The sequence below is a fragment of the Malaclemys terrapin genome, chromosome 22, assembly GCF_027887155.1.
Source record: "Malaclemys terrapin pileata isolate rMalTer1 chromosome 22, rMalTer1.hap1, whole genome shotgun sequence".
NCBI classification, from domain to species: Eukaryota; Metazoa; Chordata; order Testudines; family Emydidae; genus Malaclemys; species Malaclemys terrapin.
Window position 1 is genome coordinate 2,022,651 of NC_071526.1, and position 25,830 is coordinate 2,048,480.

The 25,830-nt window shown below is 45.2% G+C and overlaps 1 protein-coding gene and 1 non-coding gene across 2 annotated transcripts; both read right to left on the minus strand.

Moving 5' to 3' along the window:
* On the minus strand, positions 1-25,285 carry PPP1R8 (protein phosphatase 1 regulatory subunit 8). The gene is made up of 7 exons (XM_054012047.1): positions 25,177-25,285; positions 14,582-14,642; positions 7,253-7,406; positions 6,239-6,459; positions 5,594-5,738; positions 4,543-4,607; positions 1-2,527 (listed from the first exon to the last, which is right to left on the minus strand). Exons 1-7 carry the CDS (start codon positions 25,230-25,232, stop codon positions 2,174-2,176), a joined length of 1,056 nt encoding a protein of 351 aa, XP_053868022.1. The 5' UTR covers positions 25,233-25,285; the 3' UTR covers positions 1-2,173.
* LOC128827942 (small Cajal body-specific RNA 1) lies at positions 12,133-12,297 on the minus strand. The gene has a single exon (XR_008443130.1). It is a non-coding gene; the product is annotated as a small Cajal body-specific RNA 1 (non-coding RNA).
* Positions 25,286-25,830: the final 545 nt, after the last annotated feature.

Sequence of the window (25,830 nt, forward strand, 5' to 3'; positions counted from 1 at the left end):
TGACAAAATTTGCATTTAATTTACAATGTAGTAAAGGTTACAGGTAAAAAGCTAAACAGAAAGTGTGAAAAGGCCTATTACACAAATGTACAAACTTCTGTACAAAGCCCATGGGTTTCATGCCATCCCCTCCTTCCTGGCCCATAATAGCCATAGAGCTCTGAAATAACGAGAGCTTGTACAAACCCAACGAGGAGAAGAGCTTCAAAACAACAAGCAGGAAAGTTCCCCTTCCCCAGGGAGATCTTGCAAAGAGTCACTTGTAAAATAAAGTCTATTCAACTTTTACTTGCCCCAACTGGTCACATCCTAAAGAGTTGCCTTCATAACATAGACAGGCAGGAAAGAGAAAAATCCTACAGCCTGGGAAGAAAAACTAAAACTCTAGGGAGGAAGTCTGTAAGTGGACTTTGGAGGATTTGGAATAGGAACAACTAAGGAGGAACACAAGCCATTTGGCATGACAACCTAAAACATGGTGTGTTACAATCATACCATGGACAAATGGCACCAGGAAAAGCTCCAGCATCTAGTAGTTTGAGCCAGACATGGTGGAGAGGGGGAGGGAACCAGCCAGGCCATAAGGGACTTCAACCAATCCTGGCTGGGGTAGTTAGTAGCTCATTTTTATACCACAAACATGATAGAATTTGTCATTCTGCAGAAGCAAAAATTACACTGATTTTGGAACATCTGTCCAAAGCAGTTCAAGGGTGTATGGCCAGATCTGATACATTACAAGGCAGCATAACTCTGATGGCTGTCAGGTTTTGGCAACACTAGTTTGCCAGGTAACTCCTCAGAATGCACTACTAATGACCCGCCAGGGATGTTACATCATATTTTAGGGCACATATTCTGAAGGAATTCCCAAAAATAATATGGTGACTAATTAGATTAACTGTTTTAATCACACAATATAAAGGCTCCTGAATAAGCCTAGGACAACGCAGCACTGATTTCTCTATGTATTTACTTAAAGCAAAATACTGAATGAACGTAAAATTTCAGTTTTAGAAACTAAAAATGAGGATTTGCAGGAGTATTCCCAGTCAAATTTCTCATTTTGTTCAACTGAAAGAAAACAGAGGTCAGACCAGAGCGCTGTGTACCCAAGCTCAGAAAACTGCTTTTGTTTAGATGAGGCAGGATTTTACATTCCACTGAGAAAGTACCATCATTTCAGGAATCTGCTGCTTGTCTTTAACCCCTGCCTTCTGCTGTTAGTAGGGGAAAAGAACAAAATACAAAAAAGTGCACATGGTTTATTCTTTAATCATTAAAACCCATGTAGTTTGTATGTGACCAACCCATGGCTGTTGGCCGGCTAGCTGCTCCTAATCACAGACCCATGACACCTTGTATGCTCTCAAATCTTAAGGTGGTGTGTGTGTGTGTGTGTGTGTTTCTTCAATAAAAGATAATTTAATTTCAGCTGAAAGATTAAAGACCATACTTTAAAAAAATCAAATGTCCCTATTTGTGTTCTTTATAACACCTCGAATATTAGAGCAGAAGGGTTTTAAAAAGGAGTTCACACTAACCATTTCTTTGCTGTTTGCCTTTTGTGTTTAACAGAGGGTGATAAGTCAGTTTCACCTCCAGCTTCTCAAGAGCTATCCAGATGCTGCAATGTTTCAGGTTGCAAGTACAAAGGAATGTTTACAGCCAAACTAAAAGCCTTTATGTGATTTTGTAACGGTAAAACAATAAAAGCCATTCCATTTATATTACATTTTGTAATGTTTTAAAGTTACACACAAAAGCCCGATTCAGTACTGAATTTAGGCCTGCCCCGGCACACTTACTCTTGAGGTAGTGCATACTGCCCTGAGCAGTCTAGCTGGAGCAAGGTTACTTATAGTAGTCAGCACTACAACTAGTTGATGTGTTTGCAGGATCAGGCCATAAATCTGGGGGCTGAATTACTTGACAGTATCCTTTTAACTTATGGAGCGTAATGTCCAAGGGAAAAGGCCTTTGGATTCAAAAGGAGGTGGGAGATGTGTTTTTTTTACAGACATAAAAAAATGTTTTGAAGACAGATCTTTGAGGGACATTTCACTCCTCCAATCTTGATATTACATGTGGTTAGGACATAAACTTTAAAAGACGATACTGCACGGGAACAGTTTCTCAAGTTCATCGCTCCCACCCCCAAACAAAGCCCATCTCAGATCAGTAGAGAAGGGGTGGGCTTCTTGCCTGGCCAAGCCTCCTTTGCATATTTCTTCTTCTTCGGTTCATTCACAGCTTCAGGGTTAAAGACGGCAGGGTTGGGAGCAGGGTTCATGCTAACTGTCGATGGCACAACAGGAGTCAAGTCCACCTCTGGGGCAAGATTGGGGTAGGGCATTGGCAGGCCTCCAATGAGTGCTGTCCCATGAATGCCATGCGATTGGGAACCTGCCTCATTGTGAGTGGGAGGCAGGCCACCATACAATCCTCCACCGTAGGGGAAGTTCTGCATGCGCCGTGTTACAGACTCATCCATGCTCAGCGAGCCTGGGTTTTCCATCCGTTTCTTCTGCAATTGGAGGGAAGACAGAACTATTTAGTGAATGGTTCACAGCATGGAGGTCCAGAACAAGAAGCCACTTTAAATGGATCCTAGCTAATTTTTTCACCTTCTCCTCACACACCACAAATGGTCACCATGCACACCACGCATAGCTTTGTCCTATATGAAGCAGTTACACAGACATGGACAGGTTATCCTCTTCCCCATCACCCCAGTTGGCTTTCCTTTGGGGCTGCCATTGAAGTCACTCCCAAAGCTCTCACTGATGCAGAGTGCAGGACAGACTGAGGGCATGTTTACATGACCAACTTAAGTCGACTTAAGTTAAGTCGAGACACAGCCACTGCAGTAATTAATTACGGTGGTTTTTCAGGTCCACCACTACCCTCCTTCTGTCAGTGGAGCACGTCCTCACCAGGAGCGCTTGCACCGACTAAACAGGGGCAGTGTGTGTGTGTGTGTGTGGGGAGAGGGGGGGGGGGGCTGAGAGCACAGTTTCTTAGTTCCAGGTGGAGCTCCCCGCTGGGAGCCTGGAGGGCAGCCCGGCCTCAGAGTGGAGAGCTCGGTGGAGCAACCCAGCCTCGAGGCAGAAAGTGCCCCTACCTACCCTGGGATGACAAGCTGAGCTGTGAGCCAGGTGTGGGGTTCACAGCAGGGAACCTTCCAGCCTTTTTGTCAATTTCACAGCTCCAGCATTGACAAGAATGACAGCCAACAGCTGATGTAAGTAATGAAGTGTCTACATGGACACTGTTGCCTTAACTACGCCGATGCCTCATGGAGGTGGAGTTAATATGTTGGTGTAGTACGGCACTTACATCAGTGGGAGCAAGGCTGTAGTGTCCACACTGACATAATTTGGTTGACGTAAACTGCCTTTCATCAACCGAACTCTGTAGCAGAGACCAGTACTGAGTGCTGGAAGCATTAGGTAGGGTTTAGTTTATGGAATAGACTAAGCTTCCCATCTTTGCCTCCTGAGCTTGCTTGCCCGACCTGCATGTGTCCAGAAGGCATGGCTGAGTGGGCATGGTTTCTGAAGTATATTTCTTTACCTGGATACAAATTGACAAACAGGGCTGTCTCTGGATTATGAGTGGCAGATTTTGTGTCTTGCTTTTGATCACCCAGGTCTTTTTCCAGAGCAGTTATAATTAATTTAGAATGTAAGTAATCTTATGAGTAACTCAAAGTATTCCTTCCCATGCGCATTACTTTGTACTTGTCAATATGAGATTTCATCTGCAATCACACTGTTAAGCTATTCTGAAGTTCCTCAGTCTTCTTTAGTCCTGAGTAGCTTATATAATGGTGCCATCTGAAGACTTGCCCACTTCATTGTTCCCTGCCTTCCCACAGAAAAAGTGAATGGATCAAACCTCACCAGTCCTAATATGGAACTTTCTCTGACACCCACCGTTAACCTTTTCTTGTGTAGAAAACAGACCATTGATTCCTATTTGTTGTTTTCTGCCCCCTAGCCAGCTTCTAATCCAGTGGTGGGCAACTTGTGGCCTGTCAGGGTAATCGGCTGTCAGGCCGCGAGACAGTGTTTACATTGACTATCCGCAGGCATGGCCGCCTGCAGCTCGCCATTTCTGGCCAACGGGAGCGGCGAACCGCAGCCACTGGGAGTTGCGGGCGGCCGTGCCTGCAGATGGTCAATGTAAACGCTGTCTCATGGCCTGACAGCCGATTACCCTGATGGGCTGCACGCAGCCCATGGGCCACAGGTTGCCCATCACTGCTCTTATGTCTCTCACCACATAACACCAAAAAACACAGCCAATGAATTTTTAGAAAAATATTTGGGACATTTCTATTGATCTTCAATTTTGTAAACGCTGCCTAAATTATGAACCTGAACAGACCAGCCAGTTTCCCTTTAATCCATCTGAACACAAAAAGAAAACACTGACAATTCCACCACCCTAAGGCACAATATTCAAGACAATAATTCACGCTACAGATTACAAATTACAGATGAAGATTTCTGGTTAGATTTGGAAGTTAGTTTGTACCTTAACTGGGACCACTGCTGTCTGTACCATGTTTCTGAAACGCCCAACTGAAGGGTCCACGTCCTCTGTAAGCAGGAGAAGGATTAGGCTTTTAGTATGAAGGCTCCAAGAGAGGATGTACACTGCAGTGTGCACATGGCATGCAAGCGCCCCTCTATATGGAAGTGTCATATGGACCTTCCCTTCAGAAAGTTGCAGTTCAGGAGCTGTATGTGCACAGTAGAGAAACTAAGATCCTTCATACTGCTGAGGCCATCTAGTGGCAGTGGGCTCCTAATTTATTCAGGCTGGGAAGAGCTGGAAGAATTGTTGACCCTTGGGGATGGGTGTGTTGATATTGCTTAGCTTAGTTGTTCCAATGGTTAATTTACCCTACCCACTGACTTCCAGACTGACTTTGCCAAGCTTCAACTTCCAGACAAACAAATTCAAATTGGAAATAAGGAACCTGAACAACTCACGCTGGCTGATGCTTGAAGTGGGATGTAAAAGGTTAAATGGTTAAGCATTAGGCTTACCGTTAACTGGAATTTAACCATTAACCCACCCCCCAGCCGCCCTTGCAGATTAGCAGGGGAAATTCGAGCTGTGGATCCAAACTCCGGCCTGCCATCCCTGCAACTACCGGTGCTCAAAGCATCTAGGGCTAGATTTTCAAAAAACACTCAGCTCCCATTAGACACCGAAGTATGAGAGCTCAGCACGTCTGGTGTTGAGCCGTGGGAAGTCCGGCCTCTACCACCTAAGGGGCTCCGTCTGGGTGCTCAGCAAGTGGCTCAGGAGCTGTAGGCGTTGAAGGACCTTATGTACTCCTCTCAGGAGACAAGAGCAGTACGGTTCAGCTGGGAAGTGCCTCGGAGGGCATAACACCAACGTGGGGAAATGTGGGCGCTTCTCTGAAGGGCCAGTCCCCAACTCAGATTTCTGTGTTTTCCAATTGACTGGCTCGCTGGCCATGGTGGGGGTGGACGACTCCAAATATGGGATATTAGCACACAGGCTCTCAGAGGGGTGGGGTGAGGAGATGGAGGGGCAAGATACACATGCTCACCTGGATTAATGATCTCGTCATCGTCGCTGAACGTCACTCTGGAGTTCTTCCGTTTTCTCTTTGGTCTCTGAATATCCAAGTTCCCTTCCTCTATGGTGAGCGTGGAGATTCTCTTGTTGTGGGCTGTGTTAAACTCGGTCAGGTTCTAAGGGCACCATCAGGGAGGAAATGGTCAGTGCAGCTATAACGCACAAAGCTGCCATCTGAGAGCTGTGAGAGTTAACAGCACAGCACATGACTGAGCCCCAGCCTTAAACCTCAAGGAAAGAATGGGGCAGAAGTGCCAGCTGCACTTTCTCTGTCCCCCTCCTGGTCTGCCCTCCACTAACTGACTGCAGGTGATGGGGCTATAGCAGGCATTGTTTGTGAACGAGCACCAGGGCTGGGGAACTGCCAGCGACCTGGTGTGGGTCTGGCTGGGGTGGAAGAAAACAGCTGGGTGCCTGTCAGAAAAGTCACTGGGCTGTTATACAAGAGGTGCTGGAAAGTAGCATGAAGGCAAGCCTATCCTAGTGGCAGGAGATGGCTTGTGAGTGCCTGCCAGCAGCAGACATTTACAGCACCAGGGAAAGGAGCCCCAAGGTCACTCAAGCCAATGGTGGGGAGTGCTATCCAGTAAGAAGCACAATGCTTCGTGGTGCTCACATCAAGCTCGGTCTCCTCCTCCGGCAAGCCCAGTAAGCCCTTGAGCTCCTCATCATCACCGCCCATTTTTTCATCTCCTTTAACCGCAGATGGCAGTGTCTGCGGCTTCTCTCGCAGAGTATACGCCCGCGTAGAGGCACCAAATGAAACTGTGGAGTCAATGGGAATCTGTTGGGGTTTGTGAGGTTCCAAACGGATATGACCCAAGAACGTGCCATGTGCTGAGGAGAATATCAGAATGAAAAAACAGACTGTCACTGGGGAACTGGAACATTGCCGTAAGGTCAAAACCTGGATATACACGTCATTGCAGTAACGCTATCACCCGAACATCCCATGCAGGGGGCTCACTCCCAGACACCAAGGGGTCAGCACTCCCCTAATAACTCAAACAGAAATGACAAGCACACTTTGGTTTCAGGTTTCCTCTAACACTTCTAGCCACCCCCTGCTTGTATCCAGCTTCTTGGAACAGGCTGGAGCTCCCTTGAGTTCCAGATCCTGAGAAAGTGCCCTACACAATGGAGATGTAGCTTTATAACTTGAAGTATTAAAAAAAAAAAAAAAAAAAAAAAAAAAAGCTTATTATAGTTTTGAAGGGAAGGCCAAGTCCCTCTGGAACCTCACTGCCATGCTACCACTCTGATCCACTCCAGAGCCTGGAAACACTCATCAATCGCTGAATGAGGGAGGGGCACTGAGTGACGCAAGGAGTCCCTCTACCCCCCGCTGCTTGCGTCAATCTCAGAATGAGCATGTTAGTTCATATCCCAGATGGCCATTGTTTCCCCACATGGCAAAATGTGACTGAAAAGGAATATAGCTCTGGGGATGTTCAAGAAGGTTTGAGCATTGGGATGTAGTGCATTGGAAGTGTTACAAGTTCTCGGTCAATAAAAAGTTAAACTCAATCCTCATGCATCAAAACATTCTTTCAAACATCTTTAAAATCCAACCAGTCAAACTATCAAATCATCCTACACCCGCTCCCTGGTTAAATGCCAAGTTACTTACTGCTGTTAAGGTCTATGAGGAAAACCCTCTTAAGATGTTTGTGATACACCAAGGCAGCATGGACCCGAGAGCAGGACTGGTGATCAATGGTAAAATCGCACAGATCAGGGTTTCTCCCAAATAGATAATATTTCTTCTCATCAATGATCAGTTTCTGAGGTAGAATATTAAATAAATAACAGTATTACCTTATCAGAGTCATACAATCTCCCGGATCTTCCTAAAAACATGGACTCTAGAACATGAAGCAAACAGATCAAAACCCATCACAATCACACAAATCTTTAGCCAATTAGTAGAGAAAGGAAAGACTATGTACGACATAGGAAGTGACATGGTCTCAGCATATTAAAATCTGTCGGAAAACATTTCAATGTTGTCTTGAACTGATCAAAGGAAATTCAAAGAAAGCTCTGCTTTAGAAGAGCAGAGCAACTGGAGATGGAAGACACCTATTAGGTCCTATCCAGTCCACCTCTCTGAGGCCAGTGCAAAACAGAGTTTTGGAAGGGATAAAACACTATGCTTCAGGGCTTAAACCAATCTAACTATTAGGTATTGGGATGAGGCTGGGGGAAGGGGGGGGGAGGGAGGAAAGAGATTACCCCACATGTGTCTACTGTGGGGTTTTCTCACACCTTCCTGTGATGTATATGGTACTGGGCACGGTCAGAGACCCCATACTGGTTAGATGGACCTTGGGTCCAATGCAGAATGTCGAGTCCTATGTAGGATTGTGCCTACATTGTGTTCTCCAGAGCTTGCTTTAGCCTAGTTGGTTTCTCCAGTGTGTTTTCACCCACAATCAAATCCACCTATCAGCCCATTTCTTCTGTTACTCATCTTAGCTTTTCCTTCTTACTCTAGCTCTCCATACTTATTGTATAAACAAAGTCGTTTACTTAAACTGGATTAAGGTTGGGCATGCATGACATCCCCTCTATGTAAACCCTAAAAAAGCAAGGTACCAAGTTATGAGACACTATGCCCTAATGCCAATAGAGTGTATTTCCATTGACAAGTGACATAGGGTAGGTCTACACTTTGCTTACCGCCGGACCCGGAGGTAAGCAATCCATCTTCTGGGATTGATTTATCACGTCTTGTCTAGACGTGATAAATCGATCCCGGATCGATCCCAGAAGTGCTCGCTGTCGACGCCAGTACTCCAGCTTGGCGAGAGGAGTACGCGGCATCGGCAGGGGAGCCTGCCTGCCGCGTCTGGACCCGCGGTAAGTTCAAATTAAGGTACTTCGAATTCAGCTACGAATTTGCGTACCTTAGTTCGAACTGGGGGGTTAGTGTGGACCAGGCCATACACTCAAAAGGAACTTCCTTCTGCCTGCAGATAGTAAGGAAACACTAGCCACCACCACACATTAATCTTCCTCATGGCGTAACAAAACCTTAATTAGAACAGCAGAAACAGGTGCAGCTGATATTCAGGATTGACATATGTGCATCGGTTAAGTATGCGATGTGGCTTATGGGGAAAGTAATTTAGAGGATAAGGGTCTGGATGGATTAAGATTTAAACAAATACAGTGACTCACAAAGTCCCCATGCCCTTCTAAGTCATGGAACTGCAAAACCTCCAACTCAAACACTGGAAGACCAGGAAATGCTCACTTAAGGTGCCGCTGCACACCACACAACTCTGCCTCTGTGTGGACGCATATAGGACCATTATAGCACCCTAGCCAACAAAAGCTGACATTTTCCCTGTGCCCATAGCACCAAGCTAGGGCTCCTATTCATACAATCTGATGGAATGGGCAGTGGGCTGCATGGCAACATCACAGTGAATACAAATTCATAATTTGAAAAACAAAAGTTTTTAATTTAAATGATAAAATATAGTATTTTAAACTAATTTAAATTAAATAAGATTAAGCAGTACTTCTGTTGCAAAGTCTAAAATAACTTGGTGAAACTAAACTGGTGGAAGTCACTGGCTAAGCACCTGGAACCAGAGTTTGCTGAAGTGATGAACAAGTTTTTGATGGCAGTAGCCTCTTCTGTAGGTGCAAAGATATTTTCTTCATTTCAGTTTACTCAACTAGTTCAGTTCAACGATTAGTTCTTTCAAAGTTAAGAAGCCAATTGGGAGTTGAAAAAGCAGGAAAGCTTGGTTTCCTCTTAAACCTAGGATGAGATCTATTAATTCTAAAGTAATGAAGGACATGGAGTATCGTAAGCAAGACACGAGAAGAAATTCTTCTGCTCTACTCTGCAATGATTAGGCCTCAACTGGAGTACTGTGTCCAGTTCTGGACGCCACACTTCAAGAAAGATGTTGACAAATCGGAGAAAGTCCAGAGAAGAGCAACAAAAATGATTAAAGGTCTAGAAAACATGACCTACGAGGGAAGATTGAAAAAAATTGGGTTTGTTTAGTCTGGAGAAGAGAAGACTGAGAGGGGACATGATAACAGTTTTCAAGTACATAAAAGGTTGTTACAAGGAGGAGCAAGAAAAATTGTTCTTCTTAACCTCTGAAGATAGGACAAGCAGCAATGAGCTTAAATTGCAGCAAGGGTGGTTTAGGTTGGACATTAGGAAAAAATGTCCTGTCAGAATGGTTAAGCACTGGAATAAATTTCATAGAGATTTTTCTCAAGACCTCATATATTTTATCTGAGCATTTCTTAACAAGAAGCAGACAATATGGCTTTGCACTTTTAATTCTGAGGTCAGCTGCACCTTAATCATGGCAGGTTTTAGAATTCCCCAAACTTTTCACCCCAATGGATTTATTGCTTCTTCCAAAAGTGTCTTACTCACTAGATTCAGTTCCCCAGGTGCTTTTCCTGAATTCAATACCTTTCATAGAATATTAGAGTTGGAAGAGACCTCAGGAGGTCATCTAGTCCAATCCCCTGCTCAAAGCAGGGCCAACACCAACTAAATCATCCCAGCCAGGGCTTTGTCAAGCCGGGCCTTAAAAATCTCTAAGGATGGAGATTCCACCACCTCCCTAGGTAACCCATTCTAGTGCTTCACCACCCTCCTAGTGAAATAGTGTTTCCTAATATCCAACCTAGACCTCCCCCACTGCAACTTGAGAACAAGAAGCAATGGTCTGTCATCTGCCACCACTGAGAACAGCCTAGCTACATCCTCTTTGAAACCCCCCCCCTTCAGGCAGTTGAAGGCTGCTATCAAATCCCCCCTCACTCTTCTCTTCTGCAGACTAAATAACCCCAGTTCCCTCAGCCTCTCCTCGTAAGTCATGTGCCCCAGCCCCTAATCATTTTCATTGCCCTCCGCTGGACTATCTCCAATTTGTCCACATTCCTTCTGTAATGGGGGAGGGGGGGGTCAAAACTGGACAGAATACTCCAGGTGTGGCCTCACCAGTGCCAAACGGGGTGTGTGGGGGGAAATAATCACTTCCTTCGATCTGCTGGCAATTCTCCTACTAATACAGCCCAATATGCCGTTGGCCTTCTTGGCAACAAGGGCACACTGCTGACTCATATCCAGCTTCTCGTCCACTGTAAATCGCCAAGTCCTTTTCTGCAGAACTGCTGCTCAGCCAGTCGGTCTCCAGCCTGTAGCGGTGCCTGGGATTCTTCCTTCCTAAGTGCAGGACTCTGCACTTGTCCTTGTTGAACTTCATCAGATTTCTTTTGGCCCAATCCTCCAATTTGTCTAGTCACTCTGGACCCTATCCCCACCCTCCAGCATATCTACCTTTCCCGCCAGCTTAGTGTCATCTGCGAACTTCCTGAGGGTGCAATTAATCCCATCATCCAGATAATTAACAAAGATGTTGAACAAAGCTTTGTGGAGCTGCAGTCTATAATCCCATTTCTTATTATGGGAGAGTCAAGGAGCTGGTGCTTCCTTGTACTAAATTTCCCTTTTATTCTCACGTTCTCAACCAACTCCCTCCTACTGGGTGAGCAGAACCAGACATGGGTATTTAAATCCCTACAAGCCACAGGATACTGTGCTCAAAGTACTGTAAGAGCTGACCTAGGAATTTTTCATTCTTATTTCTAGTCCCAAGGAGAGTCAATGCAATTGTTCATTTACACCAGTACCAAGTGTAAAATGTTAGCATTCGGACTTTGACACTCACTTTGCACATAAGTCTCCTTCAACTTCAATTTGGCCAAATCCATCTTTGTAGCTGCTGCACCTTCGCTCATTTTTTATGCTTTTCTGTTCTTATTTCCCTCCACACACTTTAATCCAAACACATACTGGTTAAAATAAACAAACCACAGAAAGATTGTAAGTGATAATGCATAAAAGTCAGGATTGGTTACAAAAGAAAATAAAAACGCAAGCTACTTCCTAAACTTTAACAAGCTAATGGAGTTTAAAGCAAGACTCTTTCACCACAAGTTGTAATAGTTCACAGGCTGGATTTCCTTTCAGCCAGGGACCACTCCCCCAGTTCAGAGTCAGGTGTTTGTTGATATCATGAGTAGAGAGATAGACCTCCAACTCAGCTCTGTCTCTCTCTCTCTCTCTCATACCAGCCTCCCCCCTTTGAGGATCTCCTCCCGACCCCCAATTGAGGTGTAGATGACATGCAGTCCCTCGTGGACGTGAGGGCTGAAACATTCCTGAGATGCAATATAAGTTTCATATTCACTCCTTCCCCCTGCAGGAGAATGGCTGCTTAAGCAAGTGATAGCCCACTTGACTTTACTGATATCTGTCTGGGGGTACCAGTGTGTCTGTCTTTGAAAAATGGTTTGTGGATGTTACCCAGACTTAAAATATTTCAGTAACAACTACACAGTAGAATCTCAACTTCACATACATAGACTGTCACACCCCTCCTGTTGGCGTAGGTAGCATCTTCACTGAAGCGCTACAGTGGCGCCACTGTTGCATTTTAAGTGTAGACAAGCTTGAAACTCCTCTGTGCCTCTGAGTTATAACCCAGTGTGATCCTCTACACACTGAGCTTAATACTTCATGGCTTATTTTAATATTGCACTTCTCAGACCCAGCAATCACAAGATATATCTCAGATCTCTACATGAGAGCTGGGATACAGATAGCTCGGTTAGTATCAAGTGCTTAGTAAATCTGTAAAGATTAGCAGTGGCTAGGTAAGAGAACACTAACTACAGAAAAACATGCAGAGCTTTTTGACTAGTCTAAACAGATGACCCTTAAAAAGGTCAGTCAACTTAAAGTCATGTGTTGGGAACAAACATTTCTTCACCTTTACCAATAACACTAGATTAGAAAAAGTGAAAATTTTTGAAATCCTCTTTGCCTGTCACTATCCTTGCTCTTTTTGCAGCCCTATGAAGTTGACCAATGAAAATCAGTGAAGTCAGGTTCTTGATGTCACAACACATTCAGCCTTTACTCATGGTACAGCCAGATGTTTTACATATCAGTGAGTCTTGGAATATAGGCCCTGCAGGATGATCGAAAGATGAAGATTTTGCACCCTGAAGTTGATGGCTGTGATATATGGCGTATGGAAGAAGGGCAGGATAGGCGATTACAAGACAAGAAAGAATCGGAGCAGGGATGCCAGGGAATCAGAGTAGCACTTCAGAATTCCAATGAGGGAATCACTTACTAAAGTGTTAAATATCTGCTATTTGACTATGGTCGTGCTCTGCACTATACAACACACACAAGACATAGTCCCTGTCCCAAGGAGCTTACATTCGCAACAGACAAACTATATTACAGACAATACTAGGTGATAGGAGATACATCAACAAAGTGCTTAAAATAAGCCTGAAGACTTCTAGGTTCTTTCACCACTCCCCCAAATTGGGTTGGTTATGTTGTGTCGTAGAAAAAGATTGTGAATTAAAACTGGACTGTGGCTTGGGAAGAATACAATTAAATAAGTTCCAGAACATGAATTGTTAAATGGGAAGAGATGGTATTTTTGGTACCATAACCAAAATATGTATTTGACCTGCTGGTCCAATCTCCTGTGAGACAGGGGCAATATTCCCTTGCTGGCCAAAGATCCTGCAATATCGCACGCTGCAAGCCAGTGAACAAGGACTCCCAGCTCCTCGGGTTCGCTTCACCAGGCCTCAGATTCCTAATGCTCCAATTTCTTCCTTAGCAGCAGTATTTTGGCTCCCCCTACTTTGTAACCTTTGGCTCCCTGAATGGTTTTGTTCCCACTGCTGAACTCTAATATTTTAAAATAAATAAATAAAACTTGCCTAAAATTGATTGTAAAAATATTACACGCAAACTATAGTAACAAACCCCTGCAATAAGCAGCTCAGAATCAGTTGAATACTACTTACTTTGCATTGGACATTTGGGCTCCCCAGGCATTAGTTAAATGAACTTCTGCTTACAAAACCAGGAGTACTTCTGACAAGGAGAACTGCTGGTCAGAATCCGAGACCAGCTACACTAAAGCCTTCAATAGCATATATACTTTTAGGGGATAGGCAGACAACTCTGACCCAATATTTAAGTTTGGTAAAATAAGGTTTTGCACAAAGCAACAGTTTTGGAAATACTTGCTTTTTTTTTTTTTTAAATTGTGTTTTGTTTGGGATTTACCCACGTTCTAGAAAGATGAATTCAAACTCACCAGATGCAGAGAAGTGCTGCTAGGATAAGAGGAAGGGAGAACCTCTCTTATGAGGGACAAACAAGCCAAGTTCTTTTAAGCCTAGCAAAATGAAGGCTTAGAGGGAATAAGGTTGCTCTCTATAAATACATTGGAGAGAAAGGGTAAAACACAAGGGATGGAGAAGAGCTCTCAAATCTAAAGGAGAATTCTGGCACAAACTGGCCATGAATACATTTAGGTTGGAAATTAGAGGAAGGTTTCTAACCATCAAAGGAGTCAGGTTCTTGAACAGCCTTTCAGTAGGAGTAGTGGGGGCAAACCACCTAACCAGTTTTAAGATGGAGCATGCTACATTTATTTACATGACTATGTGAATGGCTACCTCTGAGAGCAAGAGACTAGATTTGCTGATCTGGAAGGTCCCTTCGAGTCCTATGTTCCTAAACCCAATCACCATGCAGCTGATGATGCACAGCACAGCTTCCTGACTGGGACCCAGTGCACGTACACAATGGGGACTTTGCACTTCATTAAAATAAGTTACAAACATTAAGCCTGGCTGGCTGTGGTGAAAGGTTGGGGGCTGGATCACTGTTTATAATAAAAATAATAATAAAAAGAGTGTGTCAGTGGAAGAAAGGGTCACTTAGGGGTGCACACAGAGAGGGAAGGGTAACTTTGGGGTGTACATGGAGGGGGAAGACTGGGAAATAAAGCAATGGAATTCAATTCCCCATCAACAGATGGGTTAAATCCCATCTCCTTCTGCATGCTTATTACATCTATTTTCATACCTCAATTAGTTTGTCTCCTTTGACTACATCCAGATGCAAGCCAGGGGGAGGTTTTCCTGCCCTGGAAAATAAGGAGAGAAATAAATATTGATGTGTAGTATTGTTAACATCGTACCATCATTCTATCAATCCCAAACAAATCCAAACCAAATCCAGGTTTACTGTGAAAAAAAATAGTCCCACAAGTGTCCTGTATGTGAGGTCCCAGATTTGTTTTGCTTACAGACAAAAATCTCTCTGTACTTACCAAGTTATTCAGTTGCCACAGCACACTGAGGTTAGATGGGCTTGAAATACTCACCAGAAACCTGCTAGCCATCAAAGGAAATCAACCAACAAGCAATACACAAAGATGAGGGGGATAGTGCTGCCATTAACAACTTCCTTGGATAACGCCAGGTGAGAAACGCAGCCAACTCCCAGCTTCTGGAACTGGAGAGGGGCTGGGGTTCCTAACAAGGGCTGTCCCTGTACCCTGCTTGGGGACTCCCATCTCTTGTATTAACTGCTAGCTAGTAGATATCTGATAAACCTGAAGCCCCCTGCCTTTCCCTTCAGCTACTAGAAGCGAGACAGTGGTTTCCCCCACTGCTGCATTTTAGACCCTTCTGATTGTTGGGGAAACAGTGAGGACACATCTCTGGTACTCTACTCCTCCTCCACTAGAAATATCCCCATTGCTTGCTTCTGGTGCGGCTCAAACGTTCTATGCAACTACACCTCTACCTCAATATAATGTGACCCGATAGAACACGTATTCAGATATAACGTGGTAAAGCAGTGCTCGGGGGGGGGAGACACTCAGGTGGATCAAAGCAAGTTCGATATAACACGGTTTCACCTATTACAGGTAAGATTTTTTGGCTCCCGAGGACAGCGTTATATTGAGGTAGAGGTGTACATGATTATCAGCTACATGCTGCCCACCAATTTCTGAATAGCTGGAGTGTAAGAGACCAGAGTCTCTACTACTGTTGGGAAGCTCTGTACAATAGCAGTGACACTGGAGCATTGCCTGTAGACTTGGGAAAGAAATTTGTAATTGAAGTTCACCCCATTGATTACCTGCAGAGGTCAATGTTTTGGGGATATGCTTCAGATTCAGAACCATGTGGAAAACAGTACGTTGGGGGCTGTGCATGTGCCTTTCCAGGTCTAAAATGTTTGAACAAAGGACACAGAAGAAATCACAGCCCTTATCCCTCATTTCCTTTCCTCCTCCAGAATTTAGCAGAAAATTTTTGTATCAAAGACCTCTCTCTGTATACAGTCTGACCAGCTGCTACCTTAGCCTCCTAAAGACTCACTTCTGCTTTGATGCCTACAAAACACTGGCTGCTGCTCATAGCTAGGCAGATGAGAAGCTTTGATTGTCTTTTTCTACTCCTTCCTTCCCCTACTCTTTGCACTAACGTTACACTTCCTGCCATTCCCCATCCTCTTTCTACCTGTAAGTTTAAACAAACAAAAAACCCCCAAACACACACAAGAAAACACGTAGCTAACAAAATGGTGCCAATTCATTGTCTATGAATTTATTTCATGTTATATTTCCCTCCTCTACCCTTGTATCTCAGGCTTTGTCTACACTACACTTTCTTCATTAAGACTTCTGCCGCTCAGGGATGTGAAAACAAACAAACAAACGACCGTTTTGACGACGAAAAGTGCCGGCGTGGACAGCGCTTTGTTGGCTGGAGCTGCTCTCCTGTCGATGAAGTTACTGCCCCTCATGGGGGGTGGTTTTATTTTGTCACCAGGAGAGCTCTCTCCTGGCAACGAAGAGTGGCTATACTGCTTACCTTACAACGGCGCAGCTGCAATAGCACAGCCACGCCATTGTAGGGTGTGCAGTGTAGACTTGGGCTTCGAATCTAAGGCTTTCAGTGCAGGAACCATCTCTTACCTATGTTTGTATAATGCGCAGCACAATGAGGCCCTATTTCTGGCTGGGGCCTTTTGGTACCACCAGAATAAAGGTGTTTATCGTTAACAGCAACATGGGGAAACCTTATGATTCTAGCAGAATCTGACACTCACTGGAAAAGGCTAGATCAGAACTCAGTAACTCAATCCAGGCTGCCTTGTTCAGGTTCCTAAGGAGACAAGGTGGGTGAGGTAATATCTTTTATTGGATCAACTTCTGCTGGTGAGAGAGACAAGCTTTTGAGCCCCAAAAGCTCTTCTTCAGGTCTGGGAAAGGTACCCCCAGCATCACAGCTAAATGCAAGGTGGAACAGGTGGAAAGAGGGGGTTAGTGGGTTATGAAATTAAACTCAATAACTGGTAGACACTAAAAATCATGGTCTGATCAGAAACACTGGATTTATGGCTTATTACAACAATCTAACCCATTAACACCCTCTTTTTGTTTTCAGACTGCAGAGTGTTAATGGGCAATCTGTTCCACCTTGCAGTTAGCTGTGACTCGAGTACCTCTCCCAGACTTGAAGAGTTCAGTGTGGCTCGAAAGCTTGTCTGTCTCACAAATAGAAGTTGGTCCAATAAAAGATATGTCTCTTTCATATCCTGGGATTAACATGGTTATTGCTCCCAATACGTCTGTTAGTCTTAAAGGTGCCACAGGACCCTCTGTTGCTTTTTACAGATTCAGACTAACATCTGATACTTGATGGTTATTCACGTAGCTGAAGTTGCGTAACTTTGATCGATTCCCCCTCCCCGCCCGGTGTAGACCAGGCCTGAGTGTGGGAAACTGCCAGCCCAAGCCCCAGGGTGGCAGGGCTCCGGCTGTCAGCCACCTGGGGCTCACAACCAGAACCATCTGATGTGAGCAAGGCAGGGTCTACACTGACATTGTGTTGACCTAACTATATTGACCTAAGCACTACGCCTCTTGTGCAGGTTGGGTTATTAAGTCAGTGTAGCGGATGACTTACATCAGCAGGAGCAACACTGTAGTGTAGGCCAGGCCTGTCAGGCCATTTCTCATTTTCTTCTGTAGCAAAGAAGTCTATCTGGAGCATGCCATTTGTACTGAATCATGTTTCTACTACTGAGACTGTTTGGTAGAATAGTGTCTTTTCCAAGAAGATGGCCAGCCAGGCTTCCTGGTACAAATACACCACTCAAAGCAGAACTCTCTCTTTGCAAAAGAGGCATGGGAAAGCTCCCCTTGATGACTGATGTAGTATATCAGTGTGATGCTCTCCACCAGGATTTATACTGTTTTGAATGTGCAGAGGAAATGACTTGAGGGTCAAGTGAATTTCTCTCCAAACTAGAATATTTATGGGAGATCTGGTTTCCTTGATTTTCCACTGCTCTGAGACTTTCCAAACCTGTGCACAATTATTTTTGGTTGAACAAATGCCTTTCTTACAGGCATTCTTTGGAACTGTCCCCCCTGTTAAGGAGTCTTGTCCATCTTGGGCCAGAATCATCACTGAGTGAATGCTGTCTAGCTGGGAAGAGTAGACCTGTCTTAGACATTGTTCTAGTAGTCTCAAGCAGAGTCTAGCAAAAGGATTGACAGGTGCAGGAGGTCATTAGCCCCAGAAACCTCAGATGGAACCATACGTTGTCTAAGTTGGGATATGGGTACTTTGTTTACTGCATCTCCTAAAACTTGCCTGGAAGAAGATAAGCAGTTGTCAACTTGAAATCAAAAACACCTCCTGTGGAAAGTAGAGTTGGGTAGAAGAACAGCTTTTTATTTTTGATCTTGAGCTCCAATGAATACTTCCTCAAAAGCACAATGGACCCCCTGTGGAGGTTGAGCCTTAAGTAGCCAGCCACCAAGACAGATAAGTGTTAATTTTTGGTATCTCAGATAAACAGATACTGCAGCAAGACTTTGTAAACCCACTCAGAGCTGTAGCAAGACTGCAGAGAATGATCCTATTATAGCAGAGGTGGGCAAACTACGGCCCACGGGCTACATCTGGCCTGCGGGACCGTCCTGCCTGGCACCTGAGCTCCTGACCCGGGAGGCTAGCCCTGGCCCCTCCTCCGCTGTTCCCCCTCCCCCACAGCCTCAGCTCGCTCAGGCGCAATGCTCTGGGCAGTGGGGCTGTGAGCTCCTGGGGCAGCGCAGCTGCAGAGCCCGGCCTGACCTGGTCTCTATGCTGCGCAGTGGCGGCAGCGTGGCCCGGCTCCAGCTGGGCAGTGCGGCTGTAGCGCCACCAGTGCTCCAGGCAGCACGGTAAGGAGGCACGGAGTGTGGGGGGGGAGTTTGGATAGAGGGCAGGGGAGTTCAGGGTGATGGTCAGGGGGCGGGAGTGTGGATAGGGGTTGGGGGAGGGAGGAGACAGGGGGTTGAATGGGGGCAGGGGTCCCGGGGGGGGCGCCAGTCAGGAAGGAGGAGAGGTGGATGGGGTGGCAGGGGGCAGGGGTTCCGGGGGCAGTCAGGGGACAGGGAGAAGGGATGGTTGGATGGGGCAGGAGTCCCAGGGGGACCGTCAGGAATGAGAGGAGGAGTTGGATGGGGCGGTGGGAGTCCAGGGGACAGGGACCGGGGGTGTGTAGATGGGGCAAGAGCCCTGGGGGGTGGGGCAGATAGGAAGTGGGGGCCGGGCCACGATCCCCCTCCCCTAACCGGCCCTCCATACAATTTACAAAACCTGATGTGGCCCTCAGGCCAGAAAGTTTGGCCGCCCCTGTATTATAGTAATGGCTGTAGCTCACAATCTTAAATTCTTCCTGAGGAGAGGCTGAATGGGCATCTGGAAGTAAGAGTCTTGCTGAGAACTCTGAATCAATCCTACAATATTTGGAGGAATTCTGGTGGCTTGGGCTCACCAGATGAAATCGAAATTTCAGATGCATCTGTTCAGAACTCAGATCTGGAATTGGATAAAGATTTCCTCATTTTTGAGAATGCAAGTCATGGGAATAAAATCCTTTCCACAGAACTTGTTGTAGGAAACACTGGATGAAATTTCATGGCCTGTGTTATGCATGCCAGACTAGATGACCATAATGGTCTCTTCTGGCCTTTACATCTATCAACGTACTGCTCCTAGTTGAAGACGTTCCTTTAGAACTGTTCTAAAAAGAGGATTCTTGAAGAAGGATGAAGTAGCAATTTCAATTGGATACGGTTCTTTGGCTCCCATCAGGACTCATTTTCACTGTTAAGTAGTTGCCTCATTTTACACTGACACTCCTGGTGGGTGAAGAGATTCCTGTGTGTAGCCTGGCTTGGTTGGTTCAACCTGAAAAGCATTTTGGCATTCTCCATGAAGAAAACTTCTATTGCCAAAGCCCAGTGTGGTCCACGGTAAACTTAATTTAAATCATGAGGCTAGGTCTGTGGATTCTGTGATATTTCAGTGCAACAGAGTGAAGCGTTTACAACAGCATCAAAAATGAAATTTAAGTTTGTATTGTATTTTCCTATAATTCAGTCAGTACAATATTCCTTGTTAACTTGATTGGTTCCATTTATTAATACTACCCTTGCATTTTCAATAGGCTTCAGGTTTCTGTACTGAAAATAGATTACTGCACTGTAGCAGTCAGGGGAAGGTGTCAGGCTTGGCAACAGGGCAAGGCACAGTGCAAGTTTTCAGCATCTAGGGAGGCGGTTTGGGATTGTTGGATAAATACACTGGCTGGAAAGTGATCAGCAGTGAAATGGTTAAAAGGACACCATCAATTGTAAAATCAGATTTCCATCTGAAAATTTTGTATCTAGAATTGTTAGAAGTAATCCCCAACATCACTCTAGCAAAGATTACTGATTTGTCTGTTTCACCGTTTGTTGCATTACTCATAAAACATGGAGAGTTCATGTGGATTCTCTCTCAGGTTCAGTAACAAGGTGTTTTTATCAGTATTAGCAGTAGCAGCAACAAAGCAGAAACTGAAACAGGAGAAGACAGGAGTGTGTGCACAGAGAAAGGTGAGGGAAAGAGGTCTGAGCCCTTACATGTTTGAGGTTGGTGCTTTCAGGCCCAATCGAGAGACCTTTATAAACAGAACACAGAAATTCTCAAAAATTGAAGTGATGCTAATTATAGCATACATTATTATATAGCTGAATTTTTTAAAGTCAGTTAAAAAATTCAAGTTGACAGTATCCTTTTCACAATATTCAGATTGTCATCTTTAGGGTTGAGTGTTAACACACCATTAAGACAAATGGAACAGTTTACACTTCTCAGTGCTATTATTTGAGGTTAACAACAGTACATTGCTACCTTCAGTTCACCTTCAGAGAAGTCTTTGCAACAATAAGGTCTTGTCTAGATTAGATATTTTAAAAAGTATTTTTAAAATGTGTTAGCTGTTAAAGATGTGGGCTGGACAACTTTTATTTTAATGTGTTAATTTCAAATCAGGCCACTTATTTAGGTTTCTAAATGTGGATTTAGGAGCCTAAATTTAGCCACCTCTTTCATAAAATCTTGGTCTACATTACTATTATATACATCCCAGTGCCTGGCTTGTAGGGCACGGTAGAATTTCCTGAACTCTGAAGGCATTCATCCTCTCCAGATAACAAACACTGACTTCTCCACCAGTGAGAGCTTGACCTTGGTTCAAAGATACTTGTGAAGTGCAACTTGTATCTTTAAAATGTTCTAGTTTACACCAAATTTTTATGTAGATCCTAGCAGTGCCTTGAGGCCCCAACTACCCGCTTCTCCAGACTTGCTTGCTGAAACCAACTATTCTCTTGCCAACTGCCTCCTGATGAACCAAAGTTTCAAGTCTTGTATCACACGTTATATTTCATACACAGATAACTGAAGTTCACCCTGCATGATATAAATGTCTCAGGGGTCACCTGAAACTTTTGGATAATGAAGGATTCAGATAGTTCAGGAACACTGTACAGCTGAAGCCTGCTCCTGCAAATCCTCTCCAGCCCAGGGAGGCATAACTGGAGGACAGTTTGCCATGTTCCCTCTGTATACATATGATTTACATACCCAGCTTTTATAAACCACCACTGTGCTTATGTCAAGATCTTGTCGTCCATGTTTCAGTTCAGAAGAAATTAAAACTAAGTTTATGAACAAGAACTTATAAACAAACAGTAAAGCTTTTAAACAAAGCATGAAATTCTTAATCTTTACTGGAGACTGGTACTTCAAAATCAGAAGAAAAAAAAAAGTCCACCTGCAACAGGGCTCCTCCCCACAACTGGTTAAAACACAAACACCAATGGTGGAGCATGCCTGACACTTTCTATTACAAAGACACCATTTTGAGTTACTTATAACATGGCCAAACTTTAAACATTGGGGCTGAAATTTTCCATTCTGGGTGCCTGCTGAATTTTTTTTTTTTTTTTTTTTTTTTTTTTTGAGTGTCAGTAAAAAGCTGTTTTCAAGAGAAAAGTTAGGCAAACCAACATTTTCCTGGTGCTTTCAGTGATTTAACTGAGAAGTTTTATCACCTGCATGCTTTGGAGGAGGAACTTGAAATTTGGCAGGGACGTTGCTCTTGTGTCAGAGATGCAGCTTTTGCTGTTCTAGTGTAAATCCAGCGAATTTGGAGGAGTTAAAAGCCTCTGAAAAATTGCAGTTTGCACATGCTTCTGTAGAGGTTTATTAAAAGCCAGCAGCATTCTTCCCTGAAGATTCTGTCTGCACCAAGTATGCTCCATTCCCACACAGCTCCTGTGTGGTAACTGGACTGAACATGCTTCATAAGGAAGGCATTTCCAACAATTGCTTCTCCCACCCACTGCAGGCTTCCATGATGCCAGGTATCAGAACTAAGAACAGAGACACTGTCCCTCTTGTGCTCGCAATGCCATGGAGGAGGAAGCAGTCTGACTAGAATGCAAAGAGGTTAGGAGTTTAGCAGAGTGAGTAGGTGTAGTCTGGGAACAACAGGAGTAAAGGGGACAGAAGCCAGGGACAGAAGATGATGTATAATGACTAGGGCACACTCCAGTCCAGAACCTGGAAGTCCTCAGTTCTTTTCCAAGTCTCAATATTCCTATCCAGAAAATATCTGAGAATCCCACTGATAAAATGTGCATCTCTTCCTCCTCTAGTGGCTGGCCCATATAGAGGATAAGGGATGACTACTACCACCAGATACTCAGTTCTCAAATTATAAAAGTCGGTGGCCTACAGGTCCCAATCCTGCCGATGACCCACATGATGGTCAATATAATTTCACCTGACCAATTTTTTTTTTTTTAAAGCCAAGAATTTACATTTAAAAACCTAAATTAAAAAGAGACACAGGTTGCAAGCTCTCAAAAGTTAAAGTGCCAGAATGAAGGTTACACATACAACTTTAATAAAACCCACATGTGTGTATGCATTATAAACCTTTAACATACTATTTATTCTGTCTCATTCTGTGCACATGACTAGGGCCCTACCAAATTCACTGTCCATTTTGGTCAATTTCAAGGCCACAGGATTTTAAAAAGTGTAAATTTCATGATTTCAGCTATTTAAATCTGAAATTTCATGGTGTTTGTAATTATAGGGGTCCTGACCCAAAGAGGAGTTGTGGGGGAGAATCGCAAGGTTATTATGGGGGGGGTCGCTGAACTGCTACCCTTACTGCTGAGCTGCTGCCTGCAGAGCTGGCCCTCAGTCAGACGCCGCCGCTCTCCAGCCACCCAGCTCTGAAGGCAGCGCAGAAGTAAGGGTGACAATACCACAACCTCCCTAAAATAACCTTGCGACACCCCCCCACACACACTAGTCTCCCCGTGAAATACGTATAGTATAGGGTAAAAGCACACACACAAGACCAGATTTCACAGGAGGAGACCAGATTTCATAGTCCATGATGCGTTTTTCATGGCAATGAAATTGGGAGGGCCCTACATGAGACGGATGGTGCTCAGGGAATGAATCGTGGTTCTGTAGTGAATGAGACTGTCGCCTATAGGACTCCTACCTTGTTTATTGCAAATGGGAAGGTGTGTCCAGGGGATCGAAGGAAGAAAAAGAATGGTCTCCTGGTTAAGATGGTTGAATGACACCCTGGAGAATTGGATTCTACACTTGCCTGTGCCACACAATTCCTATGTGATGTTTGGCAAGTCCTTTAAAACTTCTCATAAGTGGTCAGTAATTGGGTTTTTCATTTTCTGGGTGCCTGACTTGAGACATTTGGGGACGGATTTGCAGAAGCGCTAAGCACTCATGACTGCAAGTGAAGTCAATGACAGCTCTCTGCTTTGAGCATATGACGTGCTATAAATTTGTTAAGTAGACTGAAACATCAGGCCCAAACTATCTGCATTTAAGTATCAGCTAATCATGGATGCCTAACAATTTTGGCCTTAATCTCCCTATACTACACCCCTATTTTATAGGTGGAAAACTAACACCATCTTGCCTCACAGGAGTGTTCCTTAGTGTTTGTGAATCTCTCAGATACTATGACAACGAGAATGCTAGAAAAGCGCATAAGTAAATTAGTAGTTTTGTATTAAGTGCAAGGTTTACATGGTGTGCAGTAAATAAAGCATGAGACAATACAAAGGGATGAGATGGATAAAAAGCAATGTAGAACAGAGACATATTCGGTGAGCACTATCCACTGAATACCGCTGGGGTCTTGCGGAAGAAATAGGTGATCATGCCAGCAAAGACTTGATCACATGCATACAAACAAGGGTTGGAATTAGGCTACCACTGGCATCTCCTAATTTTTGAGTGCTTGACTTTGCCACTTCAATGTTTTTACTGTAGTTTTTCTCCTAGGGAATTCAAAGTTAGACCAAGCACGGAACTTGAATACATTGAAGAAAACAATCCTGCACTGTGCACGGATGATGGTGTGGATGACCAAATAGGCCTTTGGTCTTGTTCTCTTTGAAGTTACAGATAGCAACGAAGCCCATAATACTTTCACATTCTACCTGTGCATTCCCTCCGACAGGCTCCCCCTCAGTATAAGGGGGAGGGAGGGAGGAGGGAATCACAGCCAATTTCAAGTTAACAGGTTTCTCACACTTTTGAAGTGCATGTCAGGCTTTTGCTTACTCTGCTCCAATTCCCTATTTCACTAAAATCTTGGGGAAACATTTATGGGAAAAAACACATAAGCATGGTTCAGATGTGGTGTTGTTATCTCAGCAGCTACAGTAAATATAAAACAGAACTCAGATCCGAAGTTGCTATGAAAGAAATTAATTTATCTGCACTTTGCACAAGTTCAAGTAGGTGAGCACCACTGTGTAACAATCACACTCCCGAAGTGTGCTGCTTCACTGTGCAGATTCAAAATGCTTCCTGAACAGCTTACCCAGTCTAAACACCCATGAGAAAAAAAGTGTTTATTAATCCTCATTTTACAGATAAAGAAACTGAGGCAAGGGGAAGGAAAATAATTTGCCCCAAGCCACAGCAGGAATCAGTGGCAGACCCTGGATAGAACCCAGGAGTCCTGCTCTCATCCCAGCACACAAGCCAGACCTCTGACTGATCAGACGTTTAACTCATTGAGGACACACACCGCATATCAAGTTCTGCACCTTGGCCAATAATTTGCTGAATGAGAGGTTCTGCCATACCACGGCCAAGCCACCAACCCCAGTGCACGGGTGCCAGCCCTGCCCCGCGCCTCCCAGCCCCACAGCACAGCACGCGCACCGTGCCAGCCCTCCCAGCCCCGCCCGCGCGGGCAGCCCCAGCCGCGCTCACCAGCTCGGGCAGTCGAATAGCGACAGGCCGCCACAAGAATTCGCGTTCGCCGCCATCTTGTATATACCCCATTCAAGCGGGCCCGGGGCAGGCTGGGAATCAGGAGGACCGGCCGGGAGGCGATCCCGGCATGCACCGCGCGCCGCTCCCGTCATAGTGAGTGATTGGTTGGGGGCGGAGTGTCAGTGCCCGGGATGGGGGGTGGGAGGGGGCGGAGTGTCCGTGACCGGGCTGGGGGGTAGGAGGGGGCGGAGTGTCAGTGCCCTGGCTGGGGGGTGGGAGGGGGCGGAGTGTCAGTGCCCTGGCTGGGGGGCGGGAGGGGGCGGAGTGTCAGTGCCCTGGGATGGGGGGTGGGAGGGGGCGGAGTGTCAGTGCCCTGGCTGGGGGGCGGGAGGGGGCGGAGTGTCAGTGCCTGGGATGGGGGGTGGGAGGGGGCGGAGTGTCAGTGCCCTGGGATGGGGGGTGGGAGGGGGCGGAGTGTCAGTGCCCTGGCTGGGGGGCGGGAGGGGGCGGAGTGTCAGTGCCTGGGATGGGGGGTGGGAGGGGGCGGAGTGTCAGTGCCCTGGCTGGGGGGTGGGAGGGGGCGGAGTGTCAGTGCCCGGGATGGGGGGCGGGAGGGGGCGGAGTGTCCGTGACCGGGATGGGGGGTGGGAG

Excerpts from the sequence above, each read along its gene's own strand:
- PPP1R8 (XM_054012047.1), bottom strand. The coding sequence starts at position 25,232 with ATGGCGGCGAACGCGAATTCTTGTGGCGGCCTGTCGCTATTCGACTGC. Across the intron at positions 14,643-25,176 it reads CTATTCGACTGCCCGAGCTG|GGCAGGAAAACCTCCCCCTG; the intron begins GTGAGCGCGGCT and ends CTTATTTTCCAG. Across the intron at positions 6,460-7,252 it reads CCTCATAGACCTTAACAGCA|CACATGGCACGTTCTTGGGT; the intron begins GTAAGTAACTTG and ends TATTCTCCTCAG.